Source organism: Eptatretus burgeri, chromosome 9, assembly GCF_056783735.1.
Source record: "Eptatretus burgeri isolate ZD-2024b chromosome 9, Ebu_testis_v1, whole genome shotgun sequence".
NCBI lineage: Eukaryota > Metazoa > Chordata > Myxini > Myxiniformes > Myxinidae > Eptatretus > Eptatretus burgeri.
This window is the reverse complement of record NC_140969.1, coordinates 15,309,710-15,330,061: the sequence shown is the minus strand read 5'-3', so window position 1 is coordinate 15,330,061 and position 20,352 is coordinate 15,309,710. Positions and strand designations below refer to the sequence as shown.

The following is a 20,352-nucleotide window of genomic DNA, read 5'->3' as shown; positions in this document are numbered from 1 at the left end:
CACACTCTCACGATGTCTCTCCGAAATGACCATCTGGAACCCCCCCCCCCCCCCAAATCTACTTTATCAACAATCCTTTTGAAGAAGTGCTTTCATTCAAGCTTCTGGGTCTTACTATCTGCCATGATCTTTCCTGGGAAAGCCACATTTCCAACCTGGCCTCCAAAGCCAGTCGCCGACTGGGAATCCTCCATCGTGCAAAGTCCTGACTCGGCCCACCTGAGCTGCTGCCTACATTCAAAACTTTCGTCCACAGTCTGACGGAGTACTGCTCTGCCCTCTGGGCTGGTGCTCCTACCTCTCACCTTCCTCGGCTTCATGCTGTGGAAACCAAGGCATTTGGGATCATTGATGTCCCCCATGATGAAGCTGAACGGTAGGTTCCAAGACATCCACTGGCAGCCTCAAGGACGGTGGTCTTGAAGGCACTCCACAACTCTTCAGGATCCCCCAAAGCACCCAGACCCCCCAAGTGTCCACTCAGCCTGTTCGCAAACTCCTCAGCTATCCTCTCATCCTTGAGCTTGCCAACATCCAGCCTAACCTGGGATGGTTCCAATCTCCCAGATTTAAGCTGAAACTTCAGAGTTGCTACACCAAGCCTGTGGTCAGTATTGAGGAATTGAGCACTCCGGTCGACCCTGCAGTTCTGGATCATCCTCCAGTGACAATCAACGAACATATGGTGAATCTCCTTTGCCACACCACCAGCATTGGAACACCAAGTCCAGCGATGAGCTTGTGGTACTGAAACCATGAACCAGCCACCCTAAGTCCATGACTTCTTGCAAAGTCAAGGAACTTAGTGCTATTCTGGTTCACAGTTTCACACCAAAGGGGACCAACACACGCCTCATAACCATCCCTATCAGTTCCAGTTGATCCATTGAAATCCCCCAAGACTAGAAGAATATCTCACCTGCAGCACTGATTTGTTGATCTAACCCTAACTGATCAACAACAGACTCGAGCGTTACATAGAATGCGTCCTTCACGGGGAGATCACTCGCCTCAGTTGGAGCGTATACAGAAACCAGGGAAATGACATCCAAGGAGTGACGAATCCTTCGTCTCATAATACGCTTGTTGACTGGTGTTACCTCAATTGCCATTTGAGTGAGCTTATTGGACACAGCTACAGCAACTCCTTGGGCATTGTAACCATCATTTTGGTGCGACCAGACCAACGTGTGCCCATGAGCATCTGAACTAGACGCTTGTAGCCAAGTGACCAGACCAATACTAGGTAGAACTACCCGCCATGATCTCACCACAATCCAGTCTCAGATCCTCAGAGAGTGCTGCAATACCGATGTCCAAACGCTTGAGCTCAGATGATAACAGAGACAGGTGATCAGCCTCTCTTAGGGATAGGACATTCCAGGCACCCACCCGAAGGGACCGCTTCAGGTTAACCCAAGGAGACCGCTGTCTGGTAGACGACGCCTCAGCACCACCCCGACACACTACTGTAATCTGTCGGACAGTTTCAACTCGCACCATCCGTCGCCAATGAAAGGGGGTTCTATGGTAGGAGACCCAGGATTCAACTGCTGAGAGGAGGAGGAGATTGGGACCATACTCTGTACAGAGCGTTGGTGCTGTCTCAGTAGTCTCCTTGGCTATTGGGCACAATCCTGGACAGGTCGCCACTCTGACACAGTATACCAGCAAGCTGGCACTCATTTTGCCAACCTCGGAAGGATGACAGGCTGAGTTAACTCCACCTGGTATTAATTCAACAACTGAGCGGGATATGAACTCAGGACCCCAGGATCCAAAGCCCACCACCCTAACCTTTAAGCCAACACCAGGCATAACTGCTGAGTGAGATAGACATAAGAAAGCCTGATTGGAGTTAAACACACCTGAACAAACCAAAATCCTTCTGGGAGAATGTCCTGTGGACAGATGAGACCAAATTCGAGCTTTTTGGTGAAGAACATCATCTCTATGTTTACAGACAACAAAATGAGGCATTCAAAGAAAAGAACACCACCCCACAGTCAAACATGGAGGAGGTTCAGTGATGTTTTGGGGGATACTGTGTTGCCTCTAGCACTGGGTGCCTTGAATGTGTGCATGGCATCATTAAATCAGGAGATTACCAAGGCATTTTGGAGCGTAATGTTCAACCCAGTGTCACAAAACTAGGTCTCCATTGGAGGTCATGGGTCTTGCAGCAGGACAATGACCCCCAAACACTTCAAAAAGCACCCAGGAATGGTTCAACACAAAACGCTGGACTTCTGAAGTGGCCAGCAATGAGTCCAGATCTAAATCTCATTGAACACCTGCAGGGAGATCTGAAAACAGCAGTTGGGAGAAGGTACCCTTCAAATCTTGGAGAACTGGGGCAGTTTGCACAAGATGAGTGGCCCAAACTGCCAGTAGAGAGGTGGAGGAAGCTCATTCATGGCCGTAGGAAGCACTTGACTGCAGTTAATTTGTCTAAAGGTTGTGTATGCGCTCCCAAACATTAAATCTAGCGTGTCCATAATTTTGTCAATACAATTTCTTTTTAGTTTCTGATTTAAAAGGATATATTAAGCTCTGAATTAAAAACAAAGTTTTTGTAATATTAACAGTGAAATAAAGAATTGTGGCGACCAAATCGTTTTGTCAATTTCAACCTATTGTGAGTTATTTGAAAAAAGTGCAAGGGCGCCAATATTTTTGGGCATGACTGTATGAGGCGAAGACACAGTCTTGAAATCAGACTTGCTTTTTTTCAGACGAGCTTCGAGCTTCTTGCAGCTTCTCCTCTCAGGCTCACCACACATACTCTCATCCATCCGGTTTCCTGTTTGCCATATTCACCTCTCCTATTCTTTCACCACCTCTCATTTTTTTAAATTCATCTTTCCTCTCCTTCTTGCACCTTTACTCCCTTCACACATCCAGCAGCTCTCATCATTTCACACCTTTGCATCAATTCCTGCTCATCACACAGTGCCGCCTGGTCATATCACCAGCCCACTTTGCCTCGTACATCCCGCATTTTCCTGACAAACCCTTACATCAAGTTTGCGTAGCAGACGGTCCATCACAAAGCATTGTGTTGGCAACGTGGAGGAAGTACCGAGAGCAGAGCTTGAGGAGTCCGGACACCAGACCATTGGGAGGCTCCAGCTCAACCGGGCTAGCGCAAAGTGTTAAGAGGCACGATACACAACCCCATCTTGTTGTTTCTTTCATGCTCATCTTGTCCTTTCTCCAGCTCTCTTTTCCCAGGATGCACGTGGCACCAAGATATTGCACAGCTGCGAAGTAGTGACTTATGAAGGTTCCGAGGGCATGAATGTCGATTAGAGGACAAGTGGGATTGTATACGTGTTGTGAATAATTGTAATCTCTAGCACTGGGTGGCCTTTTGTACATAATAGTATGTGCCTGTGAAATTGCCTCGTTTGTAAGTATGTGCCTTTTGTGTTACTACATGCTTGAATCCAGCTTGTGACTTGACTTATCCTCGTCGGAGGAGAGGGTACTGCATTTGGGTCCATTTGTCTGTCTGTTTGTTTATCCACACAGAACTTCAATGTTTTTCTCCGCAACCGCTTGTCAGATCGAGACAAAATTTTCACCAGAGGAGCGACTACTCAAGTACAATGTTTTATTGACTATTAAGACATCATCGGTCACATGGTGTGGCAGCCATGTTGGAAAAATAGAAAAACTTTGGACCTCTATCTCTGAAACTGCACCAAGGAAAAAAATTGAAACTTGGCACATGGCAAGTACTCCTCATGGGGAATATGTGATTTTTTATGACGTCATAATTGCATATGTAGAACGCTACATCTGATCGGTATGAAAATTTGAGGGTCATCTTGGGATAAAATGGATCCACAAAAAAATATTTAATGACGTCACTGGTCACGTGATTTAAGCAGCCATATTGTTTAAATTTTTAAAAAAACCTTCAAAAATCTTCTTCTCTGAAGTGGCTGAAGAGATCGAGGAGAAACTTCACACAAATGTTCAAGTCTTGGGGATACCAGGGTATTCACGAATCATTGATGTCACATGGTCTGGCAGCCATATTGGATCGAGCAAAAGTCTTTAAAAAATTTTTTCTGTTGAACCGCTAAATCAATTGACGTGAAACTTCACAGTTAGGATCCAGTAGTGATGGGGAATATATGTTTTAAATTTCAACCTTATCTGATGGCCTGGAGCCAGAATTATTAAATTTTTTGATTTGAGTTCTTTTTGATTTTTTGAATAAGGCTCACTTTGGCTATGCCTGGATGGGCTTGAGGGTGGAGGAGTAGCAGCTGCAATGCAAATCCGATCCAGGTTCCTCCTGATGACTCCATCTTTGCTTTTTTGCTTGTTTGGGTTCCTTCTGAATGCTCCAATGCAGGACTGTACCAATTTGGTCCTCCATTTTATTTGAATCTAATTTATTTTCAGCCCGTTCTTAATCCAAATGAATAATAAACGTCAGGTGTCCAATCAAAGCGGTTTTACATCAAAGCGGGGCATCTTGGTAGCCGGTGATCACTGCCAGCAGTTATAAAGTGGCAGTTCTAGTTATCTCTTATTAATTACGTAACAAATCAGTACACAAACGCCACATAAAATACACCACACAAAACTAGTCCTGGCGAGAGTCTGCAATCTCTGATTGCTCTTTTCCTTGTTCTTGTCTGTTCTGATGGCAGCATAAGGCAGCTGTAAGTGTTTGACCAGGTTTAATAAGCAATAGCAACATATACGGTACGTAACCATTTGTCTTGCTCGGCCAACTAATTAAGATCAGTTGTGTGATCACCAGCAGGATAATCGCTCGTTTCCGGCCCTCTCCATATGCTAACGTGACACTGAGCGTGTTATCTAACAGGAAGTTCTGGGGTGACTTACGATCGTGATCTTTTAAGTTATCCGGAGTTATCGTGGTCACACTTGTCAGGAGTGGAATCCAGTATAATGACTCGTGGATGATGCAAAATGAGTAAAATGGCAAAATACTATAGATTCCATCTCAAATGGGTCCCACACGATGAGGTCCCACACTTACCGTTGAGCTATCTATCCTTGCTTTGATTCCCACCCAACTATAAACTGTCGGATTGGTGCCTCACAAAGTGCACCGTTCTTCCTTGGATGGATGTAAAGCTGGGCATTTCCTCTACAAACATTAATTGGAGGATGTTAAAGATCCTACGGTGTCTCTCGTGAAGAGTATGCGAATTATCGCTGACACCCTGAACAAATTAAAATGATTGCCCTGACTTCCACTGGGAAGAAAAGGCAAACCATCTCGTATAATCTTGCGACGAGACTGCTTCAGCAGCACTGGACCTGCCTCGGGTGGAGCACCAGGGAGAGACATATCACATAAAAGCAACAACAAAGGGTTTTTTTTGAACAAGTTTTCTTTACAACTCAATTTATGTTGGTTTCAGAAAGAAGAATACAGATAAGTTGCAACAAAAGCTATTTACATCCTCTGTCAATAATAGATGAGCAATGGACTCAGAATTCAAAAGCCATTACACAATGTTAGATAATTACATGGTAAGCAACAAAAGCCATGGAAAATGGTCAACCATTTCAGAAATGCTTATAACTAGATATCTCTCAATTTCTTTCACAACAGAGTAGAATGTAAAGTTGCAAGATTAAAACATATAAACCGTTTATAACTTATGATAAGAACAAAAACAGTTGTTCAAAATTCACGAGTAAAAAATAATAATAATAATAATAATAAAGTGGAAACTCCAGTAATTTTCAATTTCCTTCATTCCCTGATCTCTCTTATCCGTTCCGACACTCCTTCCTCATACGCAGTGAGGTGCAGATCACAACTTGCGTAGGAAGGCCAAGCAAATGCGACCTCGCTCAACATCCACACTTACAACTTCAACTTCAATCCGGTCCCCTGGACCCAGTGCTGTGGTGTCTCCTCTCACTTGGGAAAGGAAATGGGAAACAGTATTGTGATAACATTTTTCTTTCGGATGCTTTGACGTCGTGCCATCTATAAAATCTCTTCGACCAGGCTAAACTTTTCAACGTCATGCTCTGGAAAGCACCACCTGGGCAAATAATGCGGTTTATGATATACGCACAATTGCCGAGGTATTTCTTTGGGATGAGACCGCTTTTTCCGATGCCCACGTCCACAAAGACACCAAAGTCGGTGCTGTTTGTGACTCGCCCGGTGAGGCGCTCTTTCGGACGCAAGTCCTCAAAGCACAGCACGTTTCTTCGGAAAATGGGCTGCGACAAGTCTGCAAATAGAGAGGCCATTCAATATGTCTACCCGTATGTGGAACTTTTTCTACAGCTCAGAAAAAAAAAAAAAAAAAAAACTCTACCTCCGCCCTCCCTCCAAGTCAATCCCCACATTGTCAAAACCAGTCGAAAGATCTGATCCTGAACCATGCCCTATACAGAGCATCATTGCTGCTGAAGCAGTTTCTATGGCTGGAGTTAAAATCTTGAACAGACCGCTCCTGAACAGATTCCAGTCAGGGCAGGAATTTTGAATTCATTCAAGGGTACTGGCTTCTTCTTCTTCTTCTTCTTCTTCTTCTTCTTCTTCTTTTTATGTATGGCAGCTTGGCTGCTGGGTTGCTATCATTTTGTTGGGGCACGACTGTGCCGCTGATGCTGTGCCTCGATACCATTACACTGGTACTCATTTCACCAACCTCAGAAATATGACAGGCTGAGTCAACCACACCCTGGAGTTAATTCAGCGGCCGATTGGGCTCAAACTCAGGACCCCGAGATACCAAGCCAGCCACCCCAGCCACAAAGCCAACACCAGGCTTTCGGGTGCTGGCTACTCTTTGTGAAGGACAGCGTAGGATCTTTAACATCCAACTAATGATGGGAAACTCAGTTTAACGTCCATCCGAGGGTCGGCACACATATTGATGAATCACGTGCCTGTGAAACACCGGGATGACAGTTTATAGCTGGGTCGGGATTCAAACCTAGGCTAGAAAGTTTTGAGGTGAGTGTGCGTACGTCGAGACCATTCTGTCAACCCATCGTCTACAAGTTGAACAAACACTTCAAAAGCTAGCACAAAAGCGTTGTAAGGTTTGCACCCTCCTTTTCAGCTCGTCTTGTTGAGTAATTATGAATGACTAGTTTTCACAAAAATTTGAGCAAGTTTCTGGGACATCTCATTTGGACACAGCCACATTAGTGATCCAAAATGAACCAGAAGCCAATCAAATTTCACCAGCCTCACACAGCCAATCAGCGTTTTAAGCCTGATTTCAACCCCTCAATGAGCGCAGATTTTGATGCAGTCAATACAACTTCGTTAGGCATCAGATATGAAACTTGTGGCCAAATTTCATCAAAATTGTGTTTGGTTCAAGCGATAATGACTGAAGTGTTTACAGACTCACTGACTTGCATATGGATACTGCTCGATCTCATAATCTCACCAGACTAAAATCCAGGTGTGCTAAAATGTAATGAATGTCAAACGAAGCGTCTGTTTATTGAAACGCAGTGTCTTCAGCCAAGAAATTCAAGAAGACTTAGTTGGAAAAAAAAATGACTGAACATGAGACATTCAAGTTGTTGAACTTGTGGACTTCATGCCTAGGATTCAACATTAAGTGCCAGAGTGATACTAACGAAACTGCAGATGCCATAAGGAGAATACACCTTTACCTGAAGATGACAAGTCTTCCAGTGCCATGACTCCACAAAGAGATTGGAACCATAATATGTGCAGAGCGTTGGTGCTGCCGAAGCAGTCTCCTTGATTATTGGGCACAATCCTGGATGGGTCGCCATTCCAACACAGTATACCAGTATGCTGGCACTCATTTTGCCGACCTCGGAAGGATGACAGGTCGAGCTAACCCCACCTGGTATAAATTCAACAGCTGAGCGGGATTTGAACTCAGGATCCTGGGATCCAAAGCCCGCCACCCTAACCATAAAGCCAACACCAGCCAACGCAGGGCCTTGAAAATCCCCATGAACCGCATGACGACACAAAACCTCAAATAAACCTGAGAATGTCATAGGCTACCGTGAAGACTTGACAAAATGGACTCCACACCGAGAAAAGAGCCAGACGTGGCAAATTCACACATATCTTACCGATATATTGAAGGATTTTGTACATGTCGTCTGTCAATTTTGTTTCCTACAACGGCATACAAACTGTTGTTTTATGCTGGTATGAGTATAAAACAAAGTATCCACAAAGTAAGTAGTTATTGGGAATTACACTAAACTGGTCATGCTGGTGAAGGGTAGTGTTAGTCTGAGTTTGCGGACAGGTAGAACAATGGATCACATCAACAGGAGGTTTATTGAGGAATGCTAACTACCAGGGGGAAGTGAGGGGAAGCAGACGCTTGGAGTGTTGACCCTTCGTCAAATATAAAAGAGGGTTATTGCCAACATGGCAGGAAACCTGCATTCCTGTTGGCTATTTCACCTGGATTAATTAAAATTGGTCAACTACACTTTGTGGTGTGAATGGAATGTAAGAAAAATCTACTGTTATAATAAAACTCCACATGATCAGCTGATTAGGAGATGCAAGTGTAATAAAAACTGAAGGGAACTGGAGAGTTCATAGAACACGATACCCCATTTAGTGTTCAAGCATATACAGGAGGGCCTTGGCATTCGCAGGAATTAAGGCCCTGTCACACCTTGACGATTTAGCCAGCGTATGCTCGACATATGCAAAATTTGGCTAAAACACTGGCACACGTCGAATATGTTATGGGTAAGTCTGTATACGTTAAGAGCACGCTGGCAAACGTCGTAGTACGCTGGCATACGTCGTAGTACGCCGAGGTGTTAGACAAATTTTCCATGCTTGAAATTTTTTGACGTATGCCAGCGTATGACTCACACGTTCCGCATAATGCTGGCCATAAGTTGTAGGCACGTTACGCGATCGTTGACACACGTTATTTGTATGTTACTCATAAGTCGAAACACGTCAATGTAATGGTTAGCGTCAGTGTTCCAGACTCCCTGTTTTTTTTTCTTTTTTTTCAGTATGATGGTGATGTTAACACTTTTATTTCTAGTGCGGTTATAATATAATATAATTAAGAGGCTGCCGCTCAACGATTTAAATCATAACCGCACTAGAAATCGAAGTGTCAACATCACCATCATACCGAAGAAAACCCCCCCCCCCAAAAAAAACAGGGAGTCTGGAACACTGACGCTAACCATTACATTGACGTGTTTCGACTTATGAGTAACATACAAATAACGTGTGTCGACGTGTGTCAACGATCGCGTAGCGTGCCTACAACTTATGCCAGCGTATGTGGAATGTGTCATACGTTGAGTACGTCGAGAAATTTTCAACATGTTGAAAATTTCTCGACGTACGACGACGTATGCCAGCGTGCTATTAACGTATACAAAACTTACCCATAACGTATTCAACGTGTGCCAGCTTGGTTCGGCAAATTTTTCATACGTCGGCATATGCTGGCTAAAACGTCAAGGTGTGACAGCGGCTTCACACTTCGATGTCTAGTGTGGTTATGATTTGAATCGTCGAGCCGCATATTGAATGAATAGCCTACGCCACGTGATCGTCGACGATACGCTGCCGCACGCTATGCATAAGTTCGACTATCGTTGGGCACAGGTTGTGAATGCCGACAATACACTCAGCATTCGTTGGTATAAGTTATCTATATGTGATTAAAACGTTCTGTGTACGCTACTAATACGTTATACATACGTCCAACACGTTATTATACGCCCAAAACCTTAAAAAAATATCAATAGTTCAGCGTACGCCAGCGTTTTACATACGTTTTGAGACCTTGCCATACGCTGGCTAAAACGTCAAGGTGTGACAGGGCCTTTACATTCTTGAAAATCCCGATGAACCGCAAGTCCGCAAACTTGTGGGGTAATGGGGAAAAACAGGTTGAGGGGCTTCAAATTAAAAATTCATCTTTGCTGTTCACTTAATTAAATATGTTTGTGTATTGTTTTTATGCTACTTATTTTCACGAATAAAAAGGTTATTAAGAACATAAAATAAAGTGCAATATTCCTGGATGAAGAACATAAAATAAAGTTTATTTTCTTGAGTTATTAAGATCATGAAACTTACCTTTAACAATGATGACAAACTTGACACAATAATGCGACGGCGATGTTGACGATGGCGACGATAAAGACAGGTTGATGGAGATGTTGGTCACGATGATGACGTTGGAGGGTTTGAGGAGGTTAGTGTGTTGACTGCCCATGTTAATTAGGTGAATAAATGTGGAAAATAGTTCACCAACCCGCAATTATTCAAGCGCATTGAGCACAATCCGTAAACCTTGCCTAAATAAATTCATTGTGATCGAGCGAATCCACAAATGGGAAACCCAAGAACGGCAAGGCCTTCCTGTACTCGAGTTTTAATAAAACAATGATTTTAAAGATCGTAGGAAAAAAAACCCAGTTTATTGCTACTGAAGCAGTCTTTCCACCAACCAGCCTTGTACACTGAAATAATACGACGTTGAGTTGCAATTTAGAAGATAGAGGGTTTATGGATCGGTACACAGCCATTGTGGCGGCCTCTTCTTCACCCCATTACACATGCCACACCCTCAAGTGCTATATATTGACACGTTGCATGGTTCTTGGAAGTATTAATAAGGAGATTTGTGTTCGACAATCTTCAAGTATATAGTTCAATTTTAAATAAAGGCTTAAAGAGGATTTAAGACGTATAAATAAATAAATTCTGGGTTTTACCACCATTTTCCTCAGCGGCTAAAGCATCACTATATCTAACACGTTACATTAGTTATTCATGCCTGTTGTTCGTATCCTTTTTGACATCCTTAAAAACAGTAAGTTTCGGTTTGGAATGATTTTCAGTTTTGTTTGACTGCCATTCAGGAAGACAGAGTAACAAATATTATCTCGCTCCTCTCTGCGCTGTGCGATCGCGACAAATTCAGAGCCAATGCATGGTAAAACTACAGACTTGACTTCCTATTCATGTTCCAAATTGTGTTCAAAATACAACATTTAATTTAAATACTTTGTTCCTCAATCATAAACTGATAAGACAGACAGACGGACGGATGGACGGACGAACAAGAACCAATCGCTTAACCCCACTTTTCGCTTCACGTGCATGGGGTAACAACAGGGTTTGCCTACATTCAGCCTTCTCTCCATGTACAGTAAATGTTATTCAGATCATAACACACTTAAATGATGCCTTTAGACTTATAGTACATACAATGTAATCTTACTATAACGGAGCAAATGTGGACGTTAACAGTTCTTGGGCCTATGTAAAGGTTACAGCCCCAATACTACCCTGAAGTGGCCACCCAAGGCCAGCAGTTGAGCACATACTTAGCCTTACTCCGGTCGGTGCACATACTCTGGCACGAGTTCCGATAAACAGAGAAGGGTACACCCGCCAGGAATATGAATGCAAAAAAAAGAACGTTAAAATTTACACTTTAAATTATACGATTAATTCTTTAAGATTTGAAGAAGACAATTCACTTCAAGAAGAGAAAAATGTCAACGAAGTTTGACCAGCGTACCCTTCTTTCATGAAGATGTTCAATCCATTAAATTAATCAACACTGGAACACAAATGACACTGCACTTTACTGCATGTACAAAATAATGAATCAGGGAGAAAGGCAGGCACATGGTGACTGTCTCATGTCTTTTCGGGCCTCCTGGGCCAGTTACATGCACAAGTGAAATGCGGAAAAAAAGAAACAGTCCTGTGCGTGACAAAAAAAGGAAGAATAAACTAGAGGGCTGTGATCAGAGATCGCTGATGGTTCCCAGTGAAGCCAACTTATAGTATTTGCCAAATGGTAACACAGGATTCTGCTTCATAATGAAAACAAACATTTTTTCCAAAAATTTTGACACCACAGACACCAAGACGAAACACTTAATGCCTCCCTCCGGAAACCATAATAATTAAGAAAAAAAAAGCCGAATAATAGGAAAATTAAATAATTGAAAATTGGAAGGAAAAAAACTGAAAATTTCGAAAAATCGAAAAAAAAACTCAAAATTAAATAAATGGCATCCTTATGACAATTCACGGACCGGTGTTTGTTTATGTGTTTGCCATGCTACTACTCCTACAGTTCTGGGCCAATTGTATCCAGACTTGCTACATAGGAGCAGCATGACCCCAATTAATCTATCGGGGTGTTTTTACCTTTGACGGTGGTCTTTGGGGGGATGGGACCGCTGTAGCACCGCTGCAGGTGAGAGAGGGTATTACAAGTCCCCACCCTTAACAGTACAGTATTCCTGTCCCCAGATGATTCCAGTGCAGTGAGGTGTTTTGAATTATAAGCAGTAAGTATGTTTTTGTTTCATGCACGTAACCTCGGTGTTTTATTTATTTATTTTATTTTCAGAAGCGACTGAGGCAACTGTCAATTGCCTCCACAGCACCCAAATAAAGGTATGTGTCAGAAGAACGTGTTGCATGCTTGGACCAAGGTTGCCCACAGGGTGGGTACTCTGATTGTTTTTTCAGTTTCAATATTTTTTTCTATTTCCTTCAGTTTTCAATTTTCCCCCAATTATTTAAACTGTCCGAAAATTGGGAAAAAAATGATTGAAAATTGCATAATTAATAATAATAATAATAATAATAATAATGAAAAAAAAATTAGACAATGAGAACATTTCTATACTCGAAAAGGAGCCATGGAGGTGTCAGTGCATGTGAATTGCACCCATTGGTTGGACAGTTCACCTAACTCCACCTACAATTTCTCTATTTTACCTTTTAGATTTTAGAACTCGAGAATTTACCCTTTAGAACTCTTTCTCTCAAGCAGCGCTTTTACTGCGGAGGTTACCCAGGTCCTTGCTATTATTTCTATTTTCTCCAAAAATTGTGATGTATGTCTATGAAGTTGGTGATAGCATGATAGGGGAGCAGAAAACGTTACATATTCTGCTGTTTCCATGTGGGAATGTCCGTTTGCATGTGGGAAATATGGAATTGTTTGTGTTTGTGTGAGTATGTGTATGTGTGTATGTGCAGGGGAGGGGGGATGACGCAATCACCCTGCAGGTAATGTGCTCGCTCTTGAAAAAGCGTGACACTACGGACATCAAGACTAAACACTTAATGCCTCCACATCAGGGAACAATAAGAACATTTGCACGATCGACCAGAAAATATTCCTTTTTTTTGTGCAATCCAGAGAACAATTGAAAATGGTGTATAATTCACTTCCAGCTTTGTATGATTGTCACATACTTTCAGGAACCAATTCAAACGGCCATAATTAAGGTGAGAAATATGGATTGATATGTTGACTGGTGAGGCAATGCATAATCTCACTGGTGCGAATGTCGAAGTCCAGCTGCTGTTTCAGTCCATCCACGATGATCTGCATTGTATTCCCGGAGGTTCCCATCTTCTCAGCAAGACTCTGCAAAGTCTCGAGGGCAAGAGTACTTTCTACTTTCTGACGTACATGAGCTGAGCCAATGTCTGAAAATTGCACACCGAGCCATCGAAGAAACCTGGAATTCAGGATGAGGACCGTCATGAAGGATAAATAATAAGTAAAGATGAGACAAGTAGTCAAGACAGATGTTGAAATGAAATTCATCAGGATAATGGGCAAGGAAGAAGTGAGAAATCAAAAATAAGAATATGGTAAAAATAAAAATGTACAATCGGTATGAAATATACAAGATACACACTTTGTGGCTATTGAATATGACTCGGGATGGATCCAAGTTTGATCCAATGGGTTTGGAGCATCATCGATTTCTGCCTCGCCTCGTTTTCTCTTTCTTCCCAATTTCCTGGAAACACATCACACAACATCGTTAATTCAGAAGGCTTAATTGTGGGATTCAAATAATCCGTTCACCAACATCTTAAGTTCTTTTTCATCCCTCCATGCATTCTCTCCTGGCCACCTCCCCGAACGCAGGTCCACCTCAACCAGCTTGATAATGATTGGAAGGAAGCTGTTAGGTCTGGAGTTAAGGGACTAGTTTTTTGTACCTTTTTATTCAATGCAGTGATGTTGCCTGATTTCCAAGCACATGGAAGATGACTTATGGCATATGATAAGGTGAAAAGACCAAAAAGAGGATGTGTAAGCATAGCAGAGCATGTTTTAAAGACACATGAGCTGATGCCATCCAGTCCAGTTGCAGAACGAGAGTTTAAAGTTGACAGAAACTTCTCCACCTTCTCCGGTGTAAAAGACAGAGACCAGGAGTAGTTGGGTGTGACTTGGTAGGGTGGGTGCAGAGAGCGAGAGAGATGTTGGGGAAACCAAAAATTGAGGCATTCGGCCTTCTCACGGTTGGAGTCACCTGTGGTGCCATTTGAAGATGGGGTGGGGATGGAAGCGGAGCATACTCCAGAGACAGTCGTAACAAGGTACCACCAGATTTTTGAGGAGGGAAACAAGTTTGAAAGTTCAATCGTAAGGTTGGACAGATGTTTTTTGGCTCTCCTGAGAAAGGACACACACTTGTTGCAGGCTTTGTGGAATGAGCTGAAATGTCCTTCAGCAGGATTTGCCTTCCAGGAAGAGAAGGGAAGTCGTTTCACAGCAACTGCCTCACCATAAGATTCAGTATACCTTGGGTGGGAAGAAGGGCAGGACAACTGAAGACTAGATGGGATTAATCTGTGTATGAGAGAGAGCAAGTCTCTTTGGAAGAATTCCCAGGCTGAGTTAATATGGGGGGCAGTGGATATGGGAGCCAAGACCTGAAGAGAGATGGCTGCTTGCAGTCCTTGGCAGTCTGCCTGAGTGAACTGCCAGACTCGCTGACGTTGAGGCAGTTCTCTGAGAATAGCAGGAGAGATGTTGACTTTCGTAAGCATATGATCAGATGAACCAATTTGAGCACAGGAAGAGCAGGAGATATTTGTGGGAATGTTAGTCATCACCAAGTCCAGAAGGGAGGATTTGCTGTTGGGAGAAATCTGGGTCAGAAAGTTCACAGATCGAGTCAGTCACATGTCGTGACAGAAGTCCTTTGCTGAAGTGCCAGAGGTGGTGAGATAGTTAGCAACACCCAGCCAATTTGAAAGGTGACAATTTAAATCACCACATAATGAAGACGAGAGAGTTGGTTTAAATGGTTAAAAGTTGATCCTTGTTGTCTAAGAGAAATGTAGATGGAGTCGTCAATGTTTGGACGACGGTAAAACACACAAAAACAAGAGATGGGAGCAGAAGTCACAGCCAGTCACTCCTGGGAGATGGGAGGTGTAAGATCAGTTCAAGGGCAGTGAGAAATTGAGTTATTGATGTAAAGTGCAACTCTGCCGTCTGGACGGTGTTCAGGCCTATCAAATCGAAGGAGAGCGGAGCTGGGGAGAGACACGAAGGAGTCAGGGACATCCTGTGGGAGGAAGAATTGTAAAACAAATTAAGTCCAGTTTATCAGCAACGGCCAGGATTGAGAATTGTCAGGTTGGAGCGGAGACCTTCAGATGTTTGAGGACCACACATTTAGGGACAGGAGAAGAGGCTTTGGGAGGGTGCAGGCTGGGTGGAAGGTTTTGTGTGGTTAAGGTGAGGGGGAAGCTTTGAGAGGGTGGGGTGAGGAGGATGCAGAAAGGGGGGACATGAAGTTGAAGGATGCAGATTCCAAATTCCCAAATTGGACAAACTGAGATAAAGATCATGGGATGGGAAGTAATAATTTTTGTTGAAGGCACAGAGGAAAATGGTGCTGCAGTGCAGGAGGAGGGTTGGTGGACCAAGCACTTAGCTGACAGAGTTTTGGAAAATTGAAGAAGAGGAGGAATATATTATGGTAAAGAACACAAGTGAGAGAAAAATACGGAAAGTGAAGCATTTTAAAATGTTTTCAAATGCATTTAAAGGAAGAAACATTTATATTCAATGAATATTCAGTTTGGAGATATTGAGAAAAGGGTGACATAAAGAATGGAGTAAGGGAAGCACAGGCAGAAGGAAAATGAAGTGGAATGAGATCATTGTGGAGTGCCAAAAAAAAATTGAAACAAGGAGGGAAATAGGATAATGTTGAGGAGGTAGAAAGTGCAATATTTGGGAAGAATGAAGCAAAATGAGGAATACGTAGATAAAAGGGACAGATTTTTCACAGTGCCTATCCGAGGAGCGGCTAAAGTAGGCCCTGAACAACACAAAATTGAACCAATGTCACCCTCAGGGTGACCCGTATCTTGCCAAAAGGTGACCACGTGTGACTTCTTTAAGGTCATACTGAGGTCATACTAACAGAGCTGCTATTCATCAGGAGCGACTCCTTGAGGAATATCTGCCTACGAGAGATTCCGATGAGAATCGTTCTACAGAGTAACCATGAAAAATATGCGTTTGCCTCATAACGTCACCAAATGAAGTCATAATGTCTCAAGCTTGACATATCTGGAAAGCACTCATTGAGGTGTTCAATTTGAGGTACTACACGATATGGTTTCTAAAACTTGAAAATTTTACCTTGGGGTCAAATATGTTTGACCTCAGGCGCTAACCATGAAGGTCAAGGCCAATCGCCACCAAAAATTAATCAGATGAGCGCCAGACCATGAACTATATTCCCATGAAGTTTGAAGACGATCCGATCAAAATTACTCAAAAAATAAGGGTTTCGTCGACTCCCCTGATTTGCGACAAAGTGACCTTGACCTTTGACCTTGACCTTCAAAATTTTGTGTGCTGAAAGGGACCTCTATAGGCCTCTGATATGCGAAGTTACAAAAATTTCCAATGATAACTGTGCTCTGCAGAATTTTTTATACGTGATTACAAAAAAAAAAAAAAAAAAAAATACAAGCTGACTAACATATCTTGCAAAAACTTCGTTTTGGCAAGATAACAAATTTGACTAATACAGCACAAAAAAGGTGCGGCTTAACAAGGAGAATTGGATTGAAACAAACAGCAACACAGGGACGAATATACAACAAGAAAACACGACAAACCGGTTCAGTAAATTTAGCTTTAACCCTTTGAACCATGAGCTCCTTGGACTTTTGGCTCTCCTATCCTGGGATCCCTGGAGAAAAATCCGGCCGCTCAGGTATATGGAGGTGTGAATAGTGGCCGGTAAAACGGCTGCGAGGGTTCAAAGGGTTAATGAGGTGGAAGCAGCAGCTGCAGATTCGACTGACACATGGAAAAATCCCCGAACTGGCAAACTTGGTTTTGACGCAAGTTTGGTGACATGGTCGGCTCATGAAGGTCACGGCAGATGATGAGGCCAAGGAGTGTACCTTTTGTGGTTGTCCATAGATGTGGATCTGATAAGTTGTGCCAATCCTTGACAGAGCGTGAGAATGGCGACTTGCTGGCAGGCATTGAATGTCATGTTCCATGCAGTTAACCAGGTCTGATGAAAGCGATTAAACAGTGGCTGGCCTTTCATGAGAGCAGTATCATTCGACACAGGATGCATTGGTCAGCACAATAGTAAGATTGGTTTACAAGAGAATCAGAAATATTATTGATATAGATCAATCCTATATATTATTTCTGTTAACGTCTGCGCGTAATTTGACGTTTCTCCTCCGAAACTGCCGGACGGATTGTCGCCACTTTCGGCATGAGGGTGCTCTGTGGTCTAATGAACAGCATGGGCTATGTGAGATCGCGCCAGACGGACAGGTTTGGCAATTTTTGGCAATTTTCTAATTTTTACAATCGTTTGCACAGCGATGTGTGACGTCACCGCTGAGAGGCATAATGACGACATGACATCATCGGTCATTCGCTGACGTCATTACGTCTGTCGTCGATAGACCGTCACCGCTGAGAGGCATAATGCCACTGCGAGAAAACAGCATCTGCAATGTAAACCCCTCTTCTGCACATGCTTACTACCTCCGAAGGTGAATTTGACACAAAAAATGTAACGAGAAACATTGAATATCAAGAAATTCGATAAATCACATTAAGAACACTGGATATATTGACGTCCTAGCGAACCCTCGCTTTCGAAACTTCGCGAAGAGCGCGGGTTTGGCTAGTGATAATGTATATCCGAAGATGCTGCCTTGTGTAACCCCAGCCTGAAGGGAAATATCCTCATTCATTCGTGCAGATTTGCAACAATTATTGCCAGGGTGTGGCAATGGATCTGATGCAGTGTCACTGGTGGGCTGAAGCGGGAATTTGGAATTTGGTCAGAGTTCTGATCATAGCTCACCTACTCCACACAAACAATATCCATCTTCCACATCCCGACCACCACAATGCTAACTTCTAAGATGTGGTGTTCCATTTTTGCCACTAAATCAAACTTCAAACAGTTATATCACAATTGCTCAATCAGATCAGTAAAAACATGAAGAAACTAAATTTTTCAGAGTATAAACATTCATTATTATTATACCATTATGCTGCCACACGTTATGATGCCATGCCAAGAGAAAATGCTGACAAGCTTGCTGAGATACCAACCCCCAACTAAGGCAAGAAGCATCATGCAAATGGCAGGTTTTCACATTTTTTGTTCCAGAATAAATGACAGACATTAGGGAATTAAATGCTTCATTGAGGCAGTGAAGTCGGTGCAAGAAATGTTTGAATGGAGCACTCTTCGATCGCCTCTTGACAAGGGTGACATGCGAGTCGGTATTGCGTACACACTCCAGTGAACTGGATCCCACGTGCAGCACACACGCAACGCAAATCTAATGCCATTGATGTGATGTGTCACAACATACACCACATGTGAGTCACTAAGCAAAATTTATTTTTTAAACCACGAACTGTACAATGCACAATGGTGCTGTTCCGGCGCATGCTCCCACACCTGAACCGACCTGCTGCGGAGAAATGGCCTTTAAATATATCCAGTAAGGACCTGTCTGACATGGAAATGTCTGTTTTAAGAAAAGGTTTACATTTTAGCATCTCCATACCTGTTTTCAGGATTGTTGGTATTGATTACATCATGACCAATCTCCCTGTGGAAGAGAAAACAGTGATCAGCAACTGCATGGGACAAACCATCAGGGCATTGGTGCGTACATCGATAAACTCGAACACAATCTCCATCACATGTAAAATCTGAAAAACAAACAATTTGATTTTGCAGCAGCAGATGAGGGCCAAGCTTTCAGTGAGATTTGATGAGACGTATGGAAGGAGGGTGCAGCGAGTGGAGTAGGAGGGGGTAAAGGGCAAATTTCCATGGCTCTCTTTTTCTTTTTCTTTATCCCCAGAAATGCAATTTTGAAATTCATTGTCAAAGGAGGATCCATCATCTTTGAATGTACAGATACATTTATTCTGAGAGTATTTCAAATGCATTTAAAGGAAGAAACATTTATATTCAATGAATATTCAGTTTGGAGATATTGAGGAAAGGAAGAAACTAGAGGGGGAGCACTCGGGAGAGCGCAAAACCTCCGCCGCCAATACTGCTGGGTCACTCAAGTGAACCTTATATCTTATTCATTAAATATGTCAACAGTGCTGACAGTTATAGTTCTTTTCTCCAACATTTTTTTTTTTGGGGGGGGGGGGGGTTGGAAATCACTGAAAACATGTAGAAATGCAAAAAAAAGAAATCGAAATTTTGTTGAAAAAAAAGTTGCAAAAAATTTTTTTTTCTCCAATTACTTTTTGGGAGGGGGGGTTGGAAATCACTTAAAACATGTAGAAATGCAAAAAAAAAAATTTTCTCTAACAATTTTTTTTGGGGGGGGGTTGGAAATCACTTAAAACATGTAGAAATGCAAAAAAAAAAAAAATTTTCTCTAAATTTTTTTAGGGGGGGATAATTTTTTTTGGGGGGGGGGGTTGGAAATCACTTAAAACATGCAGAAATGCAAAAAAAAAAAAAAAAAAATTCAACAATTTTTTTGGGGGGGTGTTTTTTTGGGGGGGGGACCAAGTCCAAAATTTAATGCCATGATCCTTGGACCATACCTAACCCCCCCCACCAAGTTTCGTCAAAATCCGTCGAGGAGTTTTTCCGTAATACTGTTCACAAACAAACAAACAAACAGAAAGGGGTGAAAACAGTAACCTCCATCCATCTTCGAAGATGGCGGAGGTTAATAAAGAATGGAGTCAGGGAAGCACAGGCAGAAGGGAAACCAAGTGGAATGACATCGTTGTGGCGTGAAAAAAAAAATTTTTGAAGCAAGAAAGGAAATGTGATAATGTTGAGGAGGTAGAAAGTGCAATATTTTGGAAGAATGAAGCAAAATGAGGAATATGTAGATAAAAGGGACAGATTTTTCACAGTGCTTATCTGAGGAGCGGCTAAAGTTGGCCTTGAATAACACAAAACCAAATTTGACAAATACAGCACAAACAAGGTGTGACTTAACAAGGAGAATTGGATGGAAACAAACAGCAACACAGAGACAAAAAC

General features: G+C 42.6%; 1 protein-coding gene across 6 annotated transcripts in view; it reads right to left on the bottom strand.

The window, feature by feature from the left end:
• Positions 1–5,362: 5,362 nt before the first annotated feature.
• The window catches only part of SRBD1 (S1 RNA binding domain 1), a 117,574-nt gene continuing 102,584 nt past the window's right edge, over positions 5,363–20,352 (bottom strand). For 4 of the 6 annotated variants that reach the window (XM_085894159.1, XM_085894160.1, XM_085894161.1 and 1 more), the window contains exons 16-20: positions 18,890–18,934; positions 13,705–13,809; positions 13,337–13,521; positions 6,084–6,245; positions 5,364–5,923 (exon numbers count right to left, since the gene is read on the bottom strand). In XM_085894159.1, the coding sequence (XP_085750285.1) occupies positions 5,814–5,923; positions 6,084–6,245; positions 13,337–13,521; positions 13,705–13,809; positions 18,890–18,934 (607 nt within the window). In that variant the 3' untranslated portion in view covers positions 5,364–5,813. Of the gene's footprint in view, positions 5,924–6,083; positions 6,246–13,336; positions 13,522–13,704; positions 13,810–18,889; positions 18,935–20,352 lie in introns of all 6 variants that reach the window. The other 2 variants (XM_085894156.1, XM_085894157.1) reach the window with 1 other exon arrangement.